We start from the raw sequence: 18,152 nt of genomic DNA, 5'->3' as shown, positions 1-18,152 counted from the left end.
TTCTATGGTTATGACCTTTGACATTACCTTCAAACTAAGTCTTTTCATAAAGTCCCAAATGTGTCAATGTAAGTTGTATAATATTTTAAATGACAAAAAAAAGGATTATGCTGTAATGAACACCTATATACCTACCACCCAGTTTAGGAAACAAATCTTACAGACACAACTGAATCCCTCTATACTGTTCCCCAGCCCCACTCCCCTATGTTCCTTCCAACACATATACTATCCTGCTTTAGCTTTTTACTGTATACATTTGCTGTACATAAAACAATACACACACACACACATACATATATGTAGTTTCAGAGGTTTTCAACTTACACTCAAAATTGTACTTACCTTCTTGCAACTTGCTTTTTTCTCTCAATATTTATAATCTGTTGTATATGAAGCTCTGGCTAATAAGTTTTTAAAAGCTGTATGCTATCTTGTTAACAATCCATGGTATCTGTATTCATTCTTTGTTACTGGATATTTAGACTGGTGTAAGATTTTGCCAGTGCAAGTCTCTGTCATTTCCTTTTTCTTTCTCCTTCGTAAAGGGGACCCAAAGGGGAAAGCGGTACGTGTAAGCAGGATTTTCTTTTCTTTAAATTTTGCCTTTCCTCATTTGAGATACTTTCAGTGTCCTGAACACTGATCTGTATTTTCTTGAGCAGTCTAAAAGAACTAAAGTCTTAGTGTTTACTATACTTAAGAGACCTGTAGCTCCTTGGTATTTCTCTTTAGCGTTCTTTTGGGAAACAAGGGGCAAGGCCTCAATTTCAGGTAGAAATCTGGAAGAGCTCTGCATCAGTGTTCAGATTCTACTAAGTTAGCAAGTTAGCAGCACAAAACTTGAAGTCAAGGAGGAAGGCAGTGATTTTTGTTATTTAGTCAAGAAGACTTTAAGGGCTATCTTTTAGTAAGAGAACTCCTTGGATATTTATTTGGTTTAAGAGCTGGGCATTCTACAAATTTCCCGAAGAAATCATCTTCTAAGACATACCAACCAACTTTGTTTCCTTAACAGTCTTCTATTAATCAGATAGCTTTAAGTTCATGTAGTGAAGATGTTATTAGAATGAAAGGCTGGTTTGACATCTGTGACACGTGTGCTCTCTAGTCAGTTTGTGACAAACAATGTTAGTTCTCCGATAGTCACACTACAAAAAAAAAATGAAAATCGAGTTTTTAACACTACATGTTACAACTAACATTAAACTAACTAGTACAACTTTCTTAGATTATACCAAAACTAGAGATAAAAATGCATTAGCATCTTATTAGTCATACTCCAGTTTTATAAGAACACATTTAAAATTTTACCCTTTGTGTTGACTTCATTTTGTACTGTGAAATGTATAAAGAAAGAAACAAAGTCAGATTTCGTTTTCAACTGGATAACGCTATTTGACCTATGACATACAGAGTGATATGCTGTTATCTGTATTTTGATGCTTCGATGAAATACAAGAGGATTTCCTGCCTACCAGTTACATGCATACTTACAAAAAAATAGTGTGCTAAAGTACAGTTTAAACTCGTCCTTTCCAGGAAAACTTCCTTGGCCTGACATCCCTTTAGAAGAATGTCTTACCTTTAACTTACCTTTGGTAAGTTAGGCTCGAAGTGCGTCTTGTGAACAACCTTAAAGTATTTTACACACCTTCCTAAATAGGCTCAAGGTGTACGAAGATTCTGATCCCCTCAACCCTTAGGACAGCTGGCAAGCAGCCTCATCCGTTTCTCCCAGACTGTCTTAAAATTACCACCATTTTTCCATACAGGTTATGATGTGAAAAAATTAGAAAACACTGCTATAGTACCATGACTACCTTGTAGACTCCTTTAAGAAACAGTTTTATATTCTCCTGACTACAATGCCTAGAACAGTCCTCTGAACACAGTGTGATTAAACTTGAATGACCTGACATTAATTTCTAATACCAGTTAGGCCTTAAAAGTTTAACTGGTGGGCTTCCCTGGTGGCGCAGTGGTTGAGAGTCCGCCTGCTAATGCAGGGGAGACGGGTTCGTGCCCCGGTCTGGGAAGGTGCCACGTGCCGCGGAGCGGCTGGGCCCGTGAGCCATGGCCACTGAGCCTGCACGCCTGGAGCCTGTGCTCCACAGCGGGAGAGGCCACAACAGTGAGAGGCCCGCGTACTGCAAAAAAAAAAAAAAAAAAAAAAAAAAGTTTAAATGGTTATTTTAATTGGTGAATATTTTGCATATTCTCTAATAGCTAGCATTACTAGCCAATCCTACAATAAAGCTTTTGCATAATATGCAGAAAGTGAAATTTGAAGATGCCTATACAAAGAGCCTTGTTAAAAAGTTTTCAGTTTCAGACCCAAAACACTACAACTTAGGAATAGCATGTACATTGTGATTCTGCTTTTAAATAATCTTCCGTAGAGAAGTGAACAGAAATACACCCTCTTCTTAGGAAATTTAATAACATACATGCATTATCAAACTCCTGTGTTTGGCAAAATATGCCTTTATATTTTATAACCACTAGTTGGCAAAAGCATAAACTGATGATCAGTATGGAAGATCTTTTCAAAGGATCTTGCATTATCCCAAAGCTTCTGGTGTGATTAAAAGTCAAAAATGATTTTAATCACAAAAAGGGCCACCCCAATGCTAGAGAATTATCTATAATTGTCCTTAATTATTTTCCTAAGAATTTCACTTTCCAAGAACATTTTTTTTTCCTAAAGGAAGTGTTTTTGTTTTTGTTTTTTTTTGGCCGTGCTGAACAGCATGCAGGATCTTAATTCTCCGACCAGGGATCGAACCCATGCCCCCTGCAGTGGAATCTTGGAGTCTTAACCACTGCACCACCAGGGAAGTCCATCCCAAAACATTTGTAATGAACCAGAACTTCCAGGGTACCATTTTAATGCTCCTGTCCCCATTTTAGTTTCCAAAATCCCAAATGAGGAAAAACCTCATAAATATCTATCAAATGTATCACATCAGAACATTTACTTCTATCGTAATTCTTGACTGCAATATCCACAGCAAGCCTGGGCTTCATGGTTCCTAAACTCCTCTCCTCTCTTACTCAGCCAATCACCGCCTTGATCATATTTGTCATGACAGATAATTGTAACTCCTCAAATTCTCAGTTTTAAGCATATCACTCTAACCCCTACTTCCTACATTTCTAGGTCATTCCTTCTAAACATACCTATAATCCATTGATGGTGCCACATTTTCACTATCCCTCCTCTCCTCTCATGTCTGCACTTCCCCGCTTACCTAGCGGAAGTTTCCAGGTTATCATTACAACCCTGCCCCTCTTCATGGGGGCAGTCAGACTCACTTGGTAAAACCACAACCTTGGTTAAATCCAATTCACCTACTCTGTGCCTGCACTCATGCATGCAGTGTTACGTGGCCGAAGAAATACATTCAGTCATACTTAGTGGTCTCATTAGATTCATTATCACTAATTTTGAGTAGTCCTTCATTTTGCCTGGCTATCAAAGTATGTTTCCCAGGTCTGTTTGCTCTCCTATTCTTCTGGTCCAGAGCACTCCTCTACCTCCTATCTCCAGTATCTAACTGCTACATGGTATTTCCCCCTTGAAAACCAAGTTCCCAGGCCTCCCCAACCCTGAATCTTCCCCAATTTCTCAACCCCGAAATGTCCTTGACATCTCTCACATTCCACAACCAATCCTGGCAAATACACTTGCTTTTATCTTTAACATATATCCAGATATCACTACTTCTACAGCCTACAGCTACCACCTCAGGCCAAGCCAGCTTTCTCTCTCCACCGGATTCCTGCAGCAGCCTCCTAATTTTGTTCTAATTTTGCCTTTATCTCCACACTTTGGCCTATTCAACACAGTAGACATTATGACTCCTATTAAAAAGACATCCCTGAGTTTTAGGATACTTCGTGTTTCTAATCTTCTTCCACTTTAATAAAATGCTATTCTTAGACTATAGAAGACTAAGTCTATAGCACAACCATTATTTCAGACTGTACTCTAAATTATTTTGATAAATATGACCTTTTACATGCATATCACCTTAAAAACAATTACATAAGAGAACAAACGTATGGACACCAAGTTGGGGGGTGGGATGAATTGGGAGATTGTGACTGACATATATACACTAATATGTATAAAATAGATAACTAATAAGAACCTGCTGTATAAAAAAAAAAAATAAAATTAATAAAATAAAAACAATTACATATATTTTTACAACAGCATTCTAGGTCATAAAACAGAGCCAAAGTAATTGACCTTCAGTGGCTATAATCCCATGATAGCCCACTGGACACGATTAAGCTAATCAATTAAAGATTCACCTAGTGTTTAGTTCAGAATCATTATCAGACTTTTGAAAATGTGTTTTAAAAAAGAGAATAATTAACACTGCTAATTCATCTTCTTCCGGAATCTCAATATGACAAAACTTGTATTTTAAAACTAGAAAAAATGATTTAACCAAAAATGTCATAATTTCATATTATATTCTCAATGCTTTCAAAGCCCAACCGTGATTTTTAAAAAGAAATTAAACAACATGCTTTCATTGAGAGAATTTTTAAAATCTATACAATTCAAGCTAATGAAATATTTTACTGTACAAAATAAAAGTGGTGTTTTTAAAAAAAACATTTCCAGGCCCAGACATCTGCAGGAGTATGTGAGGAAAGGATTCCACTGGAGTATAATAAGCAATACTCAACTGAATGAAACCACAAATCCACCCTCCCTATAGTAAATACTAACATTTGCCACAGGCTTGAAATTCCTGTAGCATCAGTAAATGTATTTTTTAAAATATTACAAACATGCTTATGATGCATAGGAAGATGGAAAAATTTAGACTTAACTGCACACCACATGTACTCCCAACTTTTCTAATTTACAACCAGTTAAGAATCACAAATATCCAAAGAAAGTATTTTAAAATAGTATATATGATTCACTGGTTAAGTGATTTTTATACTCAAATAAATAGTATAAAATGAAATGTTCTCATTTCATTTTAATGTCACATTGAATTTTAGTACTTTCCAATCCAAGAAAAAAATAAACTGAGACATGGTCATGAGTTCAGGATTATATATATTACAATTTGCCTTGTTATAATACATTTGTGGCTTTATGATAAAAATAACTCAGGGACATATGGAATCCAAGCTAATTTGCATAACTGTCACAAGAAAAAAGCATTAAATGCATTTCTGAAATAAGTATATTCATTTAATTCAGAATCTCAAAACAGCATTAGACCTTGGCCTTGTTTAAAAAAAGTTTAGTTAAACACTAAGCTAGCTAAATAACCTTCTTGAAAGGTTTAAACACAATTGATATAGAAAATGCTTTCCCTCTAATCTCAATCTTACATAAATGAAAGAGGTAAGGGGGAAAAGGTAGACAATTTCTTTAGCAGCATGTATGGCTAAATCCATCAACCACCTTAAACTAGAATGTCCATTATTGACCCCATTAAAAAGAACTGGGCATATATCAAAAGTTACCCACTTCATAAACCAAAAGACAATAATTTTAGGGTTACGGTAAGTAAAATATTTTTGAAACACTTCAAAAAACTTTTGACATTAAACTAGAGGAATCATGTCTTCATTGTAAGAAAGAAAGGCATAAAAGAAAGTAAAAGACATTTAAACTAAACTGATTTTCAATCTTCTTTGAACAAAAGAAATAAAAAATAATGGTTGATTAGCTAAGCTCTGTGCTCTAACCAAACTAATTAATTACAGTGATTTTAAATGGCAACAGCCCATCTGACTGGGTAGCTTGACAGTTCTGAATACTTTTGCAATGATTTTTTTTAAAATGCAAAGACACTAAAATGATCCGGTCATGCAATGTTCATCTTATGCATTCTGCATCTCTTTGCCAATCTTGTAGCTAAGGATCTTGTTCCAATCAATCTTAGTGCGTGTAACTGGCAACTGTCGACGTAAGGCTTTGAAAGTAGTGTCCGACATTGTCTGATAATTCTCACTGATGGCAGTCTATGAAAAACAGTAGTTAAAAGTTTAAAGAAATAAAAGCAACAGAACAATGTATAAAACACACAGATGTTTTAAGAAAAATCTTTATTTAAGCAGCCTGTTTCACTGTTTTTTAAAAAGCCAAACAAAAACCCCAATATGGTTTTAAAAGCTATTTATAAAAGCAGCTAAAAGAAAAAGCTTATAATCATTTTGAATAATTAAATTTAATAAAATGAAATTATAAATTAGATTTACTATCTGTGTGTCCTCATTTTGGATCTATTTTGCTATTTCTCTCAGAACAATTTCACAAATTATTGTTTGCAAGGAGTGGAAATGTGTCCAATACACAAATTAAATGCTTAAATTCAAGAGTGCAATTTAGAAGCAGGTAAAGAATGTAAAAGAGTACAAAATGAAATATGATCTAAGGAGATCACATATAATCCAAATGCTTTGGGAAATACCTCCTAAAGTAGAATTTCCGATCAGAAACAAAATAACCATTTAAAATCTTGGCCTATTTTGACCAATACTCAGAAATTACAGTTGGCTAAAACTGAGTTTTACCTACATTTTCACAAGTTTGCCCTTGAACTAAAACAAACAAAACACACACAAAAAAGACTGTATCTTATTATAGTGAAACAATGAAAAAATTCAGGCTTATGACTGAAATTAAAATTTCAGTGCCATTATTTACAAGCAAATATAGATTATACAATATTTTTGAAAATCATACCTGGTATTCATTTTCTGCAGCCTCTACAATCTTTATAAATTCTTTTGCTGTTTGCACCTCATTCTGAATGAAAAACAAAACCAAAAGTACAAAAAATAGTAATTTAAAACTACACCACTATTACTTTTAAATAGGTATGTCAATAGATGTATGGTTAATGATTTGTTATAATTTAATAAATAACACAGATGGAAATTATGACAAAGGGAAAATATTGTAAGATCAATTATTCTAAATTCAAGGGGAACTAGGCAAAAATGTTTTAAAAGTCTACAGAATGAGCATGGCTTTAGTGTTTCACTGGTTAAGGAAAGAGAAATCTTAATAGTACATGTTGATGAAAAATTCAATTATAACACTTAACAAGCATTTCAAAAATCTTTACGGGTAAGATGTTACTCACAGATTTCTAGTTAATGACTATATTGCTAAATATTTACTGAACAATATTTACCACCATAATGATACATTTAAAAAATATTACCAATTAGAAAAAGCATATTTTAAAGTTTAAGGTGCATTTTTTAGTGTTTAAATATTTTCTGGAAAAAAATTTTTTTTAATTTTTTATATTGGAATTTTATTCCAATATAATGCATTTCTTTGCTTCTTTCCTAACACTGAAAGTTAACAATTGTTGACGTAAAATTATCTAACACCTTACTTTACATATATTATTTATATATATTTACACATGTATTTATATAATGGGTTCATTTTTTCTATCCAAAAACAGTAAAACAACAATGAAAATCCTCTAAGATAAAGTGAAAAGGTAATTCCTAAAACACTCAGCACAAATTGGCATATTAGTCAAGTTTAATTACTACGACAAGATCTCACAACTCCACAGTCTGTAATTTTGTAGACAAATCTCTCTTAGGAAGACTCTTTACTCAATGTCAAACTCCTCAAAGAATACTAAGTACCTTGTTACACAAATAATATTACATATATACTCACGATATAGAACTATATTGAGTGGAGACCAGACATTAGTAATTATCTTTCCTGGCAATTTTGCAAGAAGAATACTACTTAGCAAGAAAGCAGAAATCACCTAAGTGTTAATGAAAACTTGAAAAAAACCAAAAGAAAAAACAAAAAAAAAAAAAAGAAAAGAAAATCCAAAAATCCCACAGCTTTCATTTCTTTTCAGGTAGCATCTGGCCTAACACATTCACACATGTTTCTTAACATTAAATCAAATGCTTTCTTAAATTAAAAATAAAGTTTTAAAAATATTTGTAAGGGGCTTCCCTGGTGGCACAGTGGTTGGGAATCTGCCTGCTAATGCAGGGGACACAGGTTCGAGCCCTGGTCTGGGAGGATCCCACATGCCGCAGAGCGACTGGGCCCGTGAGCCACAACTACTGAGCTTGCGCATCTAGAGCCTGTGCTCCGCAACAGGAGAGGCCTGCACACTGCGATGAAGAGTGGCCCCTGCTTGCCACAGCTAGAGAAAAGCCCTCGCACAGAAACGAAGACCCAACACAGCAAAAATAAATAAATTAAAAAAAAAAAAAAAAAAATGTGTAAGTTAGCTAATTTTGAATATTAGCAGTTGATGTTTATAATATACTAATGCTTTTAGGTATACAACACATTTGATAAACAAATGTTTATCAGAAATGTCACTGTTAACATATTATAATATCTTTGGGACAAAAAAATTCTGCAAAGAAATAGTTGCATGTTCAATGAAAAGAATGTGTGAAAGACCTCTGCAGGGAAAAAAAAACAAGTTCAAAATTTCCAGAATTTGAAAGCTGAACTTCAGAAAAACTTCATTAAATCATACTCCAAATAGAGAAAAAAAAATACAATAGGGTTTAAAAGTTAAGTACAGGAGCACAGATGTAAATTTAAAAGCTAAAACTATAAAATTTGTAGAAGAAAACACTGGAGTAAATCTTCACGATCTTGGGTTAAGCAATAGTTTCTATTAATATTCCAAAAGCATAAGTTACAAAAGAAAAAATAAACTGGACCACATCAAAACTGGTACCTTCTGTTTTGCAAATGATACTACCAAGAAAGTGAAAAGACACAAAGAATGGGAGAAAATATTTGTAAATCATATATCTGATACAGGACTTGTATCAGAATACATAAGCAACAATTACAACAACAATAAAAACACAAATAACCAATTAAGAAATAGACAAAGGATCTGAAAAGACATTTTTCCAAAGAAGCTATTCAAACGGCCAACAAATACACAAAAAGATGCTCACTATCATTATCCATCAGGAAAATATAAATAAAAATCACAGTAAGATGCAATTAACAGGGGCTTCCCTGGTGGCGCAGTGGTTAAGAATCCGCCTACCAATGCAGGGGACACAGGTTCAATCCCTGGTCCGGGAAGATCCCACATGCTGTGGAGCAACTAAGCCCTTACGCCATAACTACTGAGCCTGCACTCTAGAGCCCACGAGCCATAACTACTGAGCCTGTGTGCCACAACTACTGAAGCCCACGTGCCTAGAGCCCAAGCTCCGAAACAAGAGAAGCCACTGCAATGAGAAGCCTGCACACCGCAACGAAGAGTAGTCCCTGCTCGCCGCAACTACAGAAAGACGTGTACAGAAACGAAGAACCAAAAATGCAGCCAAAAATAAATAAATTAATTTTTAAAAAAGATACAATTAATACCAACTAGGATGGCTATAATAAAAAGGCAGACATAAGTTTTGGTGAGGATGTGGAAAAACTGGAAACCTTATATACAACTGATGGGAATGTAAAAATAGTGCAACAACTTTGGAAGCAGTCTGGCAGTTCTTCAAACGGTGAAACAAAGAACTACCATACAACCCAGCAATGCCACTGCTATGTATACATCAAAGAGAAATTAAAACAATGTCTACACAAAAAACAGTATACACAAAGGTTCATAGCAGCAAAAAGCAGAAAACAACACAAATGTCCATCAACTGAGAAATATATAAATAGAATGTGGTATATGGATTATTATTTGGCTACAAAAAGGAATGAAGTACTGACACATGCTCTAACATGGATGAACCCTGAAAACATTATGCTAGGTGAAAAAAGCCTGTCGCAAAAAATCACATATCGTAGGATTCCATTTATATAAAATGTCCAGAATAGGAAAATCCAGAGTCAGAAAGTAGATTCATGGTTGCCTAGGGCTGAGAGGGGTTTGGGGAAAGGGCTGGTGGGAGGAAATGGGGAATGACTGCTAATGGATACAGGGTTTTTGGAGGATGAAAATGTTCTAAATTAGATTGTGGTGACTGTTGTACAACCCTATTAATATAATACTTAAAAAAAAATTTATACTTTAAATGGGTGAACTGAATGGTATGTGAATTGTATCTCTTTAAATAAAGCTGCTAAAAAAAAAGTTAGGTACCAATTTCCAATTACTTACCATCTTTTTTTTTTTTTTTTTTTTTGCGGTATGCGGGCCTCTCACTGCTGTGGCCTCCCCCGCCGCGGAGCACAGGCTCCGGACGCGCAGGCCCAGCGGCCATGGCCCACGGGCCCAGCCGCTCCGCGGCACATGGGATCCTCCCAGACCGGGGCACGAACCCGTATCCCCTGCATCGGCAGGCGGACTCTCAACCACTTGCGCCACCAGGGAGGCCCTACTTACCATCTTTAATCTATCTGAAAACACTTTAATCTGAAGCAGAAATACTACTTAAAATGTTAATTCCAAAATCGCTCTAGTTGTATAGAAGTATTAGGTTGTTTAAATTTTATTTTGGAATTAATTACTTACGGACACTGTTAGGGAATCTTGTATATCTTTATGACTCACTAGCTGAACATTACCATCTTCATAATAATGAACCTATTAGAAAAAGAAATTACAGAAACCACATTACAGGAGTTATCAAGATCCTCATGGCTTCAACAATCACATCAATGCAGATGACTACCGATTTCAGCTCTAACCTAGTCTTCTCTGCTGAGCTCCTGATCTTAAACTCCAGCAAGCCTCTTCCTGCCCTCAGGCTAGCAAGGAACTAGGTAGCAGTTCCTGCAGTTACTCAGGTAAGCCCTCCATTGACTGGATTGCTGCACATTTCCACCTCATAGATGTTTTCTACTGGTATCTAAACTCAAGATTTCCAAAATCAAACTCACAATATTCTCTCCCAACACCACTCTTGTTTTGTGTATTTCCACCAACCATTTAATTCCTCAAATTCAAAGATATGAATTTATTCAATAAACATTAACTGAGTGATTACTATATATGACTGCTACTACAGGAGGTTCTAGAGACACAAAGCTTTTAAAAAGACAGCCCCTGACCTCATATTTCAACACAACACAGTAAGAGGTACGTACAAAGTACATTAGCAATACTCCAGACTCTCTCTGAGACATAAAAAAAGGACTTCAGAAAAGAGGTAACACTGTACTTGGGTTTAGTAAAATGAGTATAACAAACTAGGGAAGGTGAGGAAACTGAGCTTAGTAGAGAAGAGCATACTTTAGGAAAGGCCTGCAGGTACTTAGGACTGGGATGTGTGCGAGTTTGGGGAGTAGGAGTTGTGGCTGGCGGAATATACAGGTAGGTGACGAGTCAACCCTGGGCCTTCTATGCCATGCAAATATGTCTGGACTATCTAGTAGGTGAGTGTACCACTAAAATGGTCTCAAGTGGCAAGTAACATATCCAGATTTAAATTTTTAAAAATCACCTTTCTTGATGGCAATGTAAAAAAGTGGATTAGGAGATAGCAAAGGGTCCAACAAATCAACAAAATAAAGTAACCATTATAAACCAGGCATCATGCCAAGTGCTGAAGATAGAACCAGCCAATCCTGGCTCTCAACAAGCTTTGGCCCAACAGGGGCACATCTCAGAAATCATCCAGGTGAGAGCTAGAGGCCTAACTGAAGGAAAAAATAATGTCAACAATAATGACTACCATTCAATAAGCACTTTATGTCTGGCTCTGTTCTAATCATTTTGCCCATATTAACTCATCTTCAAAAAATTGTATGAGCTATTTCATTGTTGCTGTTTTCTTTTTTTTAGCTGATGAGGAAACAGAAAGAGCTTAAATGACTTCCTGATGTCATACAGCTAATAACTGGCAGAGCTGGGATTCAAACTCAGGCAGTCTGGTTTCAGAATCCATGCTCATAACCTCTATTTTCTAGCCCCTAAATGATAACCACACCAAGACATACAAGTAATAGGATAAAAGACTAGAAATAATGTATACTGGAGTCAAATGATAGAGCAGTGCATCTGATTCATCTTTATTCCTTTATGGCTCTTAGCATAATACCTTTCATGATAGTTAAGCAACAAATGTACTGAATAAATAAGTGAACCAAGATAGAAAGAAATTAGTATTTTTCTTTAACTTATTTAGTAATATTCATATTTAAATCCTCTTAGTTATCAAATTTCTTCTATATAAACATTTGAGCTTACACTGAGTCAATTCTAGTGGGTTTCATATAAGAAGCCAAATATGAGTACAGAAGATACTTAAGATATATGTATTATGTACGTGTTAACATATATATATACTTATACATCTATACACACACATATATTAATATTATACCTCACTCAACTCCACTCCAATTCACAAGACAGAACAGCACAACTCAAACTCAGAAGATGCTTGGATGAACAAATTGTATGAAGAGCAGACCAAATGGTAGCATCTAATTTTAGCTGTGTTTTTAGAATCTGTCAGCTATCCTTGCAGATTTTTGATGACTAGGGAATGAACTGCAAGGTTATTTAAAAGATGAAATCAGCACTACTTGTTTTTCCCATTACCTCAAAACAAAGACCTGGAAAAGAAACAGTTATTGAGTACTATGAAAATGTAAACATATGAATTAGTTGCTTCTATGCTCAGAATCATCTAGAGATCAGCAAATTCTTTTTATTTCATACCTGAATTTTCAAGATGCCAACCACCTGAGTGGTTGAAGGAGTGATTGTAAACTTCCACTCTGACCTCCAACGACCATTCCTTAAAAATAAAAACAGCAGCTATAAATAAGGTAGGGAAAATAATTTGAATAAATTTTAAGTTCCAGATTTAAATTTCACGCTACAGTATAAGACAGTGTGGGGGATGGACGCTGGACATTCTTTTTTTTAATCCCTGAAATATTCAAAAGAATCAAGAGGTTACGTTCAGTTATGAGCTACATTTAATTTAATCTTCATCCTGCTGATAAGAAAGGACCTACATAATGGATGCAACCTAAGAACTCTAAAGCTAAGGCTTAAAATACAGTTCAAAACTACATCAGTTTTCTGACTTATGCTTTAATTAAGAAAAAACTGAATAAATGTTCAGATTACCAGGGCCTTTCACAAGTTTACCATCTAGTGAATGATACAAAGTCCCATAGTTTTAAAAGAATGGATAGTAATACAACATTCTTAAGGAGATTTCGATATCTGGAAAGAGAAGGGCTTTAAAGGGTTATAAACATCAGATTTTTTTCCCTCTTCCAATTTTAGGCTTAAAGTTTCCACATAAAAGACACATGCATCCTCCTCTTAGATCCCAAAATGATTTTTGGTATAAAATTGATACAGATTAATCGTAAGAAACTGTGACATTACAAACAAGCAACAGGCATGTTATTCATTTTTGTCTCCTAGATAATGAATTTTATCCTAATTTTTTCCTGACAGCCTTTTCATAGCAACTCCTTTTTTTCTGACCTCTATTTGCTCTTTTGCATACTAAAGACATATTCTGATATGTAAACTTATACCTGTCAGTTTTTTTTAAAACAGTATATATTTCTAAAACAGTCACAGAGCTAATGGATCACTATACTGGCTTTGCTACAGAATTATTTCTGGGTTCCCTTCAATATTCTTGCAGTCTGCCCAATCACAAAAACATGCAGAATGATAGCACTCTCATACCTAAAGTTAACACTTATCATTTGAAAAGTACTATTATTAGAACAATGTATATGTTCTACAAAATAAAAGATAATTTTATAACATGTTTTGACTTTGAGTGACTTAGCCAAAATTATCCATTGAAGCTTGATTGGAAAAAGAACTTAGATCTATTCTTTTTTTTTTTTTTTTTTTTTTTTTTTGCAGTACACGGGCCTCTCACTGTTGTGGCCTCTCCCGTTGTGGAGCACAGGCTCCGGATGCGCAGGCTCAGCGGCCATGGCTCATGGGCCTAGCCGCTCCGCGGCATGTGGGATCTTCCCAGACCGGGGCACGAACCCGTGTCCCCTGCATCGGCAGGCGGACTCTCAACCACTGAGCCACCAGGGAAGCCCAGATCTATTCATTTTTATTTCATGATCCCAAAAGAAGTTATTCCTTTTATTTAGGTATTACTATCAAGCACTAGTGAGTTCTAAGCATACACATTTCTGATTTATAATGACAACATACATATATCACCATTGATTGTGAAAATTAAAAAAAAAAAAGAAAAAAGGAATTCCAAATCAAGTAATCGTACCAGTTTGAGATCTATTTCAAAAGATCCTTCCAAAGGCATTACTATATAGTAATAGTAAACTGCACTGCATAGACAGTACCCTTTCTTTCATCAATGGAGTAAACGGTCAAGATGTCCTAGCCTTTAATTATATTCTTCCCTTCTCTTCTATTAATGCTTTAATTAGAAATGTGTATTTATTCAACAAACATTTATTAAACTCTCAATACTGCTAGATGTTAGGGAAACAGCAGAGACCAAGAAAAGAATGTCCCTAGTGAAATCTAAGAAATGACCATGACTAGAATCTTCTGATTTTTATGCTATCTGCATTTGAGGTGAACTGAAGTAATTTCCTTGTACCAAAATATTTAGATTTTACTGAGGTTATTGTGATATGTGATGTCTAGCACTTTGGAATGTCATAAAAAATATCTTTTCCAAAAAGCGGAAGTGATTTTTAGCTTCAATGATATAATGTTCATATTAGTAGTTTAGAAAAAAAAATTCAGATATGTGAAGTGAAACAGATAGAAAATTCAAGGACATCATTTTCATTTTACATATGCTAACACTCAAACTGTATTTCTGAAAACTAGTAAATTTACTATAACATCTCTCAATATATTTTAAACTAAAACTTAGTAATGAGTTCAATCCCAACAAAATTGATTTTATTATATATATATCCTGGCACAAACAGCACAAATTAATAACAATTTTGTGAAGACTTATTTCTTAGGATACTGGTAAATTAATGCTACAAGTTTTTAGGCCACAAATGGAGAAACTACATTTATATCAAGGCCATACAAGTAAGTTAATACAACAGAATTTTTAGGAAACTGCAGCTTGTCATTAAGGCCTATGTTTACAAATAAATTTATTTTCCTTCAGTGATAATGGATCTCTTTCCTCCAAAAGTTCCTGTAACCTGCATTTATTTCTGTGATGGTTAAGTAGTGGAGCAACCTTGGGCCACAAATCAAAGTGGTCCACAGGGGTTACTGATACCTGCTATACTACCCTTAACAGTACCACCAACCAACTCAGCTAACAAGTCAAAGACTGATATACTTAAAAGGTAAACACTATGACCATACTTACTCTGATGGCCTTAGAATGTATTATCAAAAAGGGAGGATAAAAGTAAAGATTTCATTCAATTCTGAATTTATATAAAGTCTTGGAGAGCCACAGAATTTTATAACAGGAGATATCTCAGAAATAGTCTTGTCTAAGAATAAAAAAGCCCAACAACTTGTTAAAGGTCCAAGATTAAGAGTGCAAATCAGTGCTTTGGGGAGCTGGACTTTAATAAGGGATAATCAAATGATTTGTACAAAAATTGTAAGGCATGACTGCAATTTGCCTCGCTGGACAAAACATGTCATTACTTCCTCACACTGGCCAACCAAGCACAAAGCAATCCACACGAAAACATCTACTTCAGAGTCACCAAAGTTCACGTACCAAAACGCGATCATTCTTCACTTTATTTATAAGTACCTCTGCCCTCCTCCCCCATGTAAGTCTCATTCAGGAACAACCCCTTCTCAGAATGAGCATATGGGCCTGCCAACTGGTCTGCTCACAGGCACGCATGTTCCCTCAGAATGCTGCTTGCTAGTCTAAAAACACCCCATGCTCTCCCACCTTCTTTTCACTGAGTGTCAATAGATTTACTGCCACCTTTAAAAGATCAGGTTGATTATGGAACAGATTTTTTTCTTATATAAAAAGACTGAAGTTTTATATTATATTGTTCTTAGTCAATCATACACAAACAAGGTATAGGCCCAATCAATAAAGCAAGAACTACAGAGTATAAGCAGTATCAAAATTCCCCAATACACAAAATTTTAACTTACCAAAAGTTTTTTGCTTGAAACTGATGGCTTTCTATGCATGCAATAATGGTCTGCTGTCCATCTATTTTTTTACCATATACCTTGTTGGTAAAGAAAATAAACACAAGAGTGAATTTAGGGCCACAGAATGTCCAACTTTAAACATCTATAAAATACTGAAAATTGTACAGCATTTTGGCAAGAACATATAAAAGAATACAAAGTAGGTCATCATTCCAAATACAGTAGCTAGAAAAACAAATACTTAAATATGTACACCTAATCACAGATTCTTAGTGAATCATAAAATAGTTCACAATTAATGAAGTACAATTTATTGGAAAAAAACTGTACTCTCAAAATATGCATAAACATCCCACAATCTCAGGGGTTGCCATTTCTCTAGACATTTAAAATAAAAAAGTATTGAGACAGAAGTGAGAAAATTAATTTACTTACAACTAAGAAAGTTCACTAAGAGAATGCCTGCAATGGTATGATGATGTTATTTCACCTCTTGCCAACGGCTTTAAAAAAGTAGTGAATAATTTGTCTTTCGATCCCCTGGGAACAAGGACACTCTAACTCAACCTCACCACCTTATTCTTGAGGTATTCTTCCAAAATAATCCTAATCAACACGGTTATAATTCAAAGAACCTGTAAGGTATTTTAGGTTATGTTGCTATACTTCTCAAATAATTATTGAGAGCTAGATACTTAAGGAGACCATATGAATTTTTGTCCTAAGCAGGAATCTTCTGAGAGTGAAATGAGGTGGCTATTGGTAATACTAATAATTATGTTGGGACAGCAGGTATAAACCAGGATGTATGGTCATCTTAGGCTGGAGAGGTAGGCAGAGGCCAGGTTCACAGGGCCTTGAAAGCCATGTTCAGAAGCCTGGACTCTATCCTAAGTGCAACACGAAATCTTTGAAGAATTTCAAGCAGGAGATTTCATGATCTGATTTGCATTTCAAAAGATCACTGGCTATGGAGAAGATCACAGAAACACAAATGTGGGGGACTAAAAAGTATAGCTAGGCACAATATATGAAAGAAAAAAAAAGTACTCCTACCTTCTAGCATATTTTATCCTGAAAATAAAAAATAAGTTAAACCTATGAAAGAACCACATTTAAAACCTTAAGAAATTTGATTATAAAACATACTAGGACAAGAGTTCACTTCCAAATAATTTTATTTGTTCTAAGATTTTGTAATTTAATGAAAAGAAGTTTGATGTAAACTTAGGGAGATGAGTCATGAACATGACATTAAAGAATATCATCATATCATGTTCCTCAAATCAATGTATGAGAATTACTACTTGGATTTAATTCAAGGTACAACCATTTTTCCATTTTTGACTATCATAATACATTTACTATTTAAAGTTTCTTGAAAACAATAGTAAACATTATTAGAAATATTTACTTCAAAAAAAAGGAATATTAAGTTATAAAATGTCCATTCTGTAAGTTACTATAAATTTCAAGATATCACAAAATCACCATCATATTTACATAATACAAAAGAAAAAAGTGCACACTGGATGACTTACAGTGCAGACCCCATTTGGATAATGTTCTTTTACATAAGCTCGCAGAGCAGCTTCTACTGAAGTTCTCCAAGATTCAATTGCATTTTCTGCTTCGTATGGTCTTGGATCAGTTGCTTCCTTTCTTAAGTGATCAAATTTGAAACAGATTCTGTTTTTTGGATCCAAAAACTTTCCATTTCCCAGGTCACCATGTTCTGTAATCAATACCTTCAATGATGCAATAAATTTTGGGAAAAAAAAATTTTAAATAGCATTTAAATACTGATACATTATACATTCACTTGAACTTTTTCCTTAAAACTATGAAATAATTCTATTCCAAGCAACTGGTTTAACTATATGGCACAAATATAATACTTCAAATGAGTAGACTATAAAGACAATGAGGCTGCTCTCATGCAGCTCAGATCAGTGGATCTGATTTTCTCCCAATATAACATCCAGCTACCCAGTGGGGGAAAAAAAATCCATCGTCTAATACCCTGCTTGAGTCAGGTTTTGTTTTGTTTTTGAGAACTATGGACAGTTTACTATTTCTGTTAACAGTCTCCAGTTCCTCAAA

General features: G+C 34.8%; 1 protein-coding gene across 1 annotated transcript in view; it reads right to left on the bottom strand.

The window, feature by feature from the left end:
* Window positions 1-5,072: 5,072 nt before the first annotated feature.
* The window catches only part of CAPZA2 (capping actin protein of muscle Z-line subunit alpha 2), a 58,737-nt gene continuing 45,657 nt past the window's right edge, over window positions 5,073-18,152 (bottom strand). The window contains exons 5-10 of the mRNA XM_060108292.1: window positions 17,591-17,797; window positions 16,047-16,126; window positions 12,639-12,717; window positions 10,485-10,556; window positions 6,731-6,793; window positions 5,073-6,006 (exon numbers count right to left, since the gene is read on the bottom strand). Of these exons, the coding sequence (XP_059964275.1) occupies window positions 5,866-6,006; window positions 6,731-6,793; window positions 10,485-10,556; window positions 12,639-12,717; window positions 16,047-16,126; window positions 17,591-17,797 (642 nt within the window). The 3' untranslated portion in view covers window positions 5,073-5,865. The remainder of the gene's footprint in view (window positions 6,007-6,730; window positions 6,794-10,484; window positions 10,557-12,638; window positions 12,718-16,046; window positions 16,127-17,590; window positions 17,798-18,152) is intronic.

The sequence above is a fragment of the Mesoplodon densirostris genome, chromosome 9, assembly GCF_025265405.1.
Source record: "Mesoplodon densirostris isolate mMesDen1 chromosome 9, mMesDen1 primary haplotype, whole genome shotgun sequence".
NCBI classification, from domain to species: Eukaryota; Metazoa; Chordata; class Mammalia; order Artiodactyla; family Ziphiidae; genus Mesoplodon; species Mesoplodon densirostris.
This window is presented reverse-complemented; position numbering and strand designations above follow the sequence as displayed.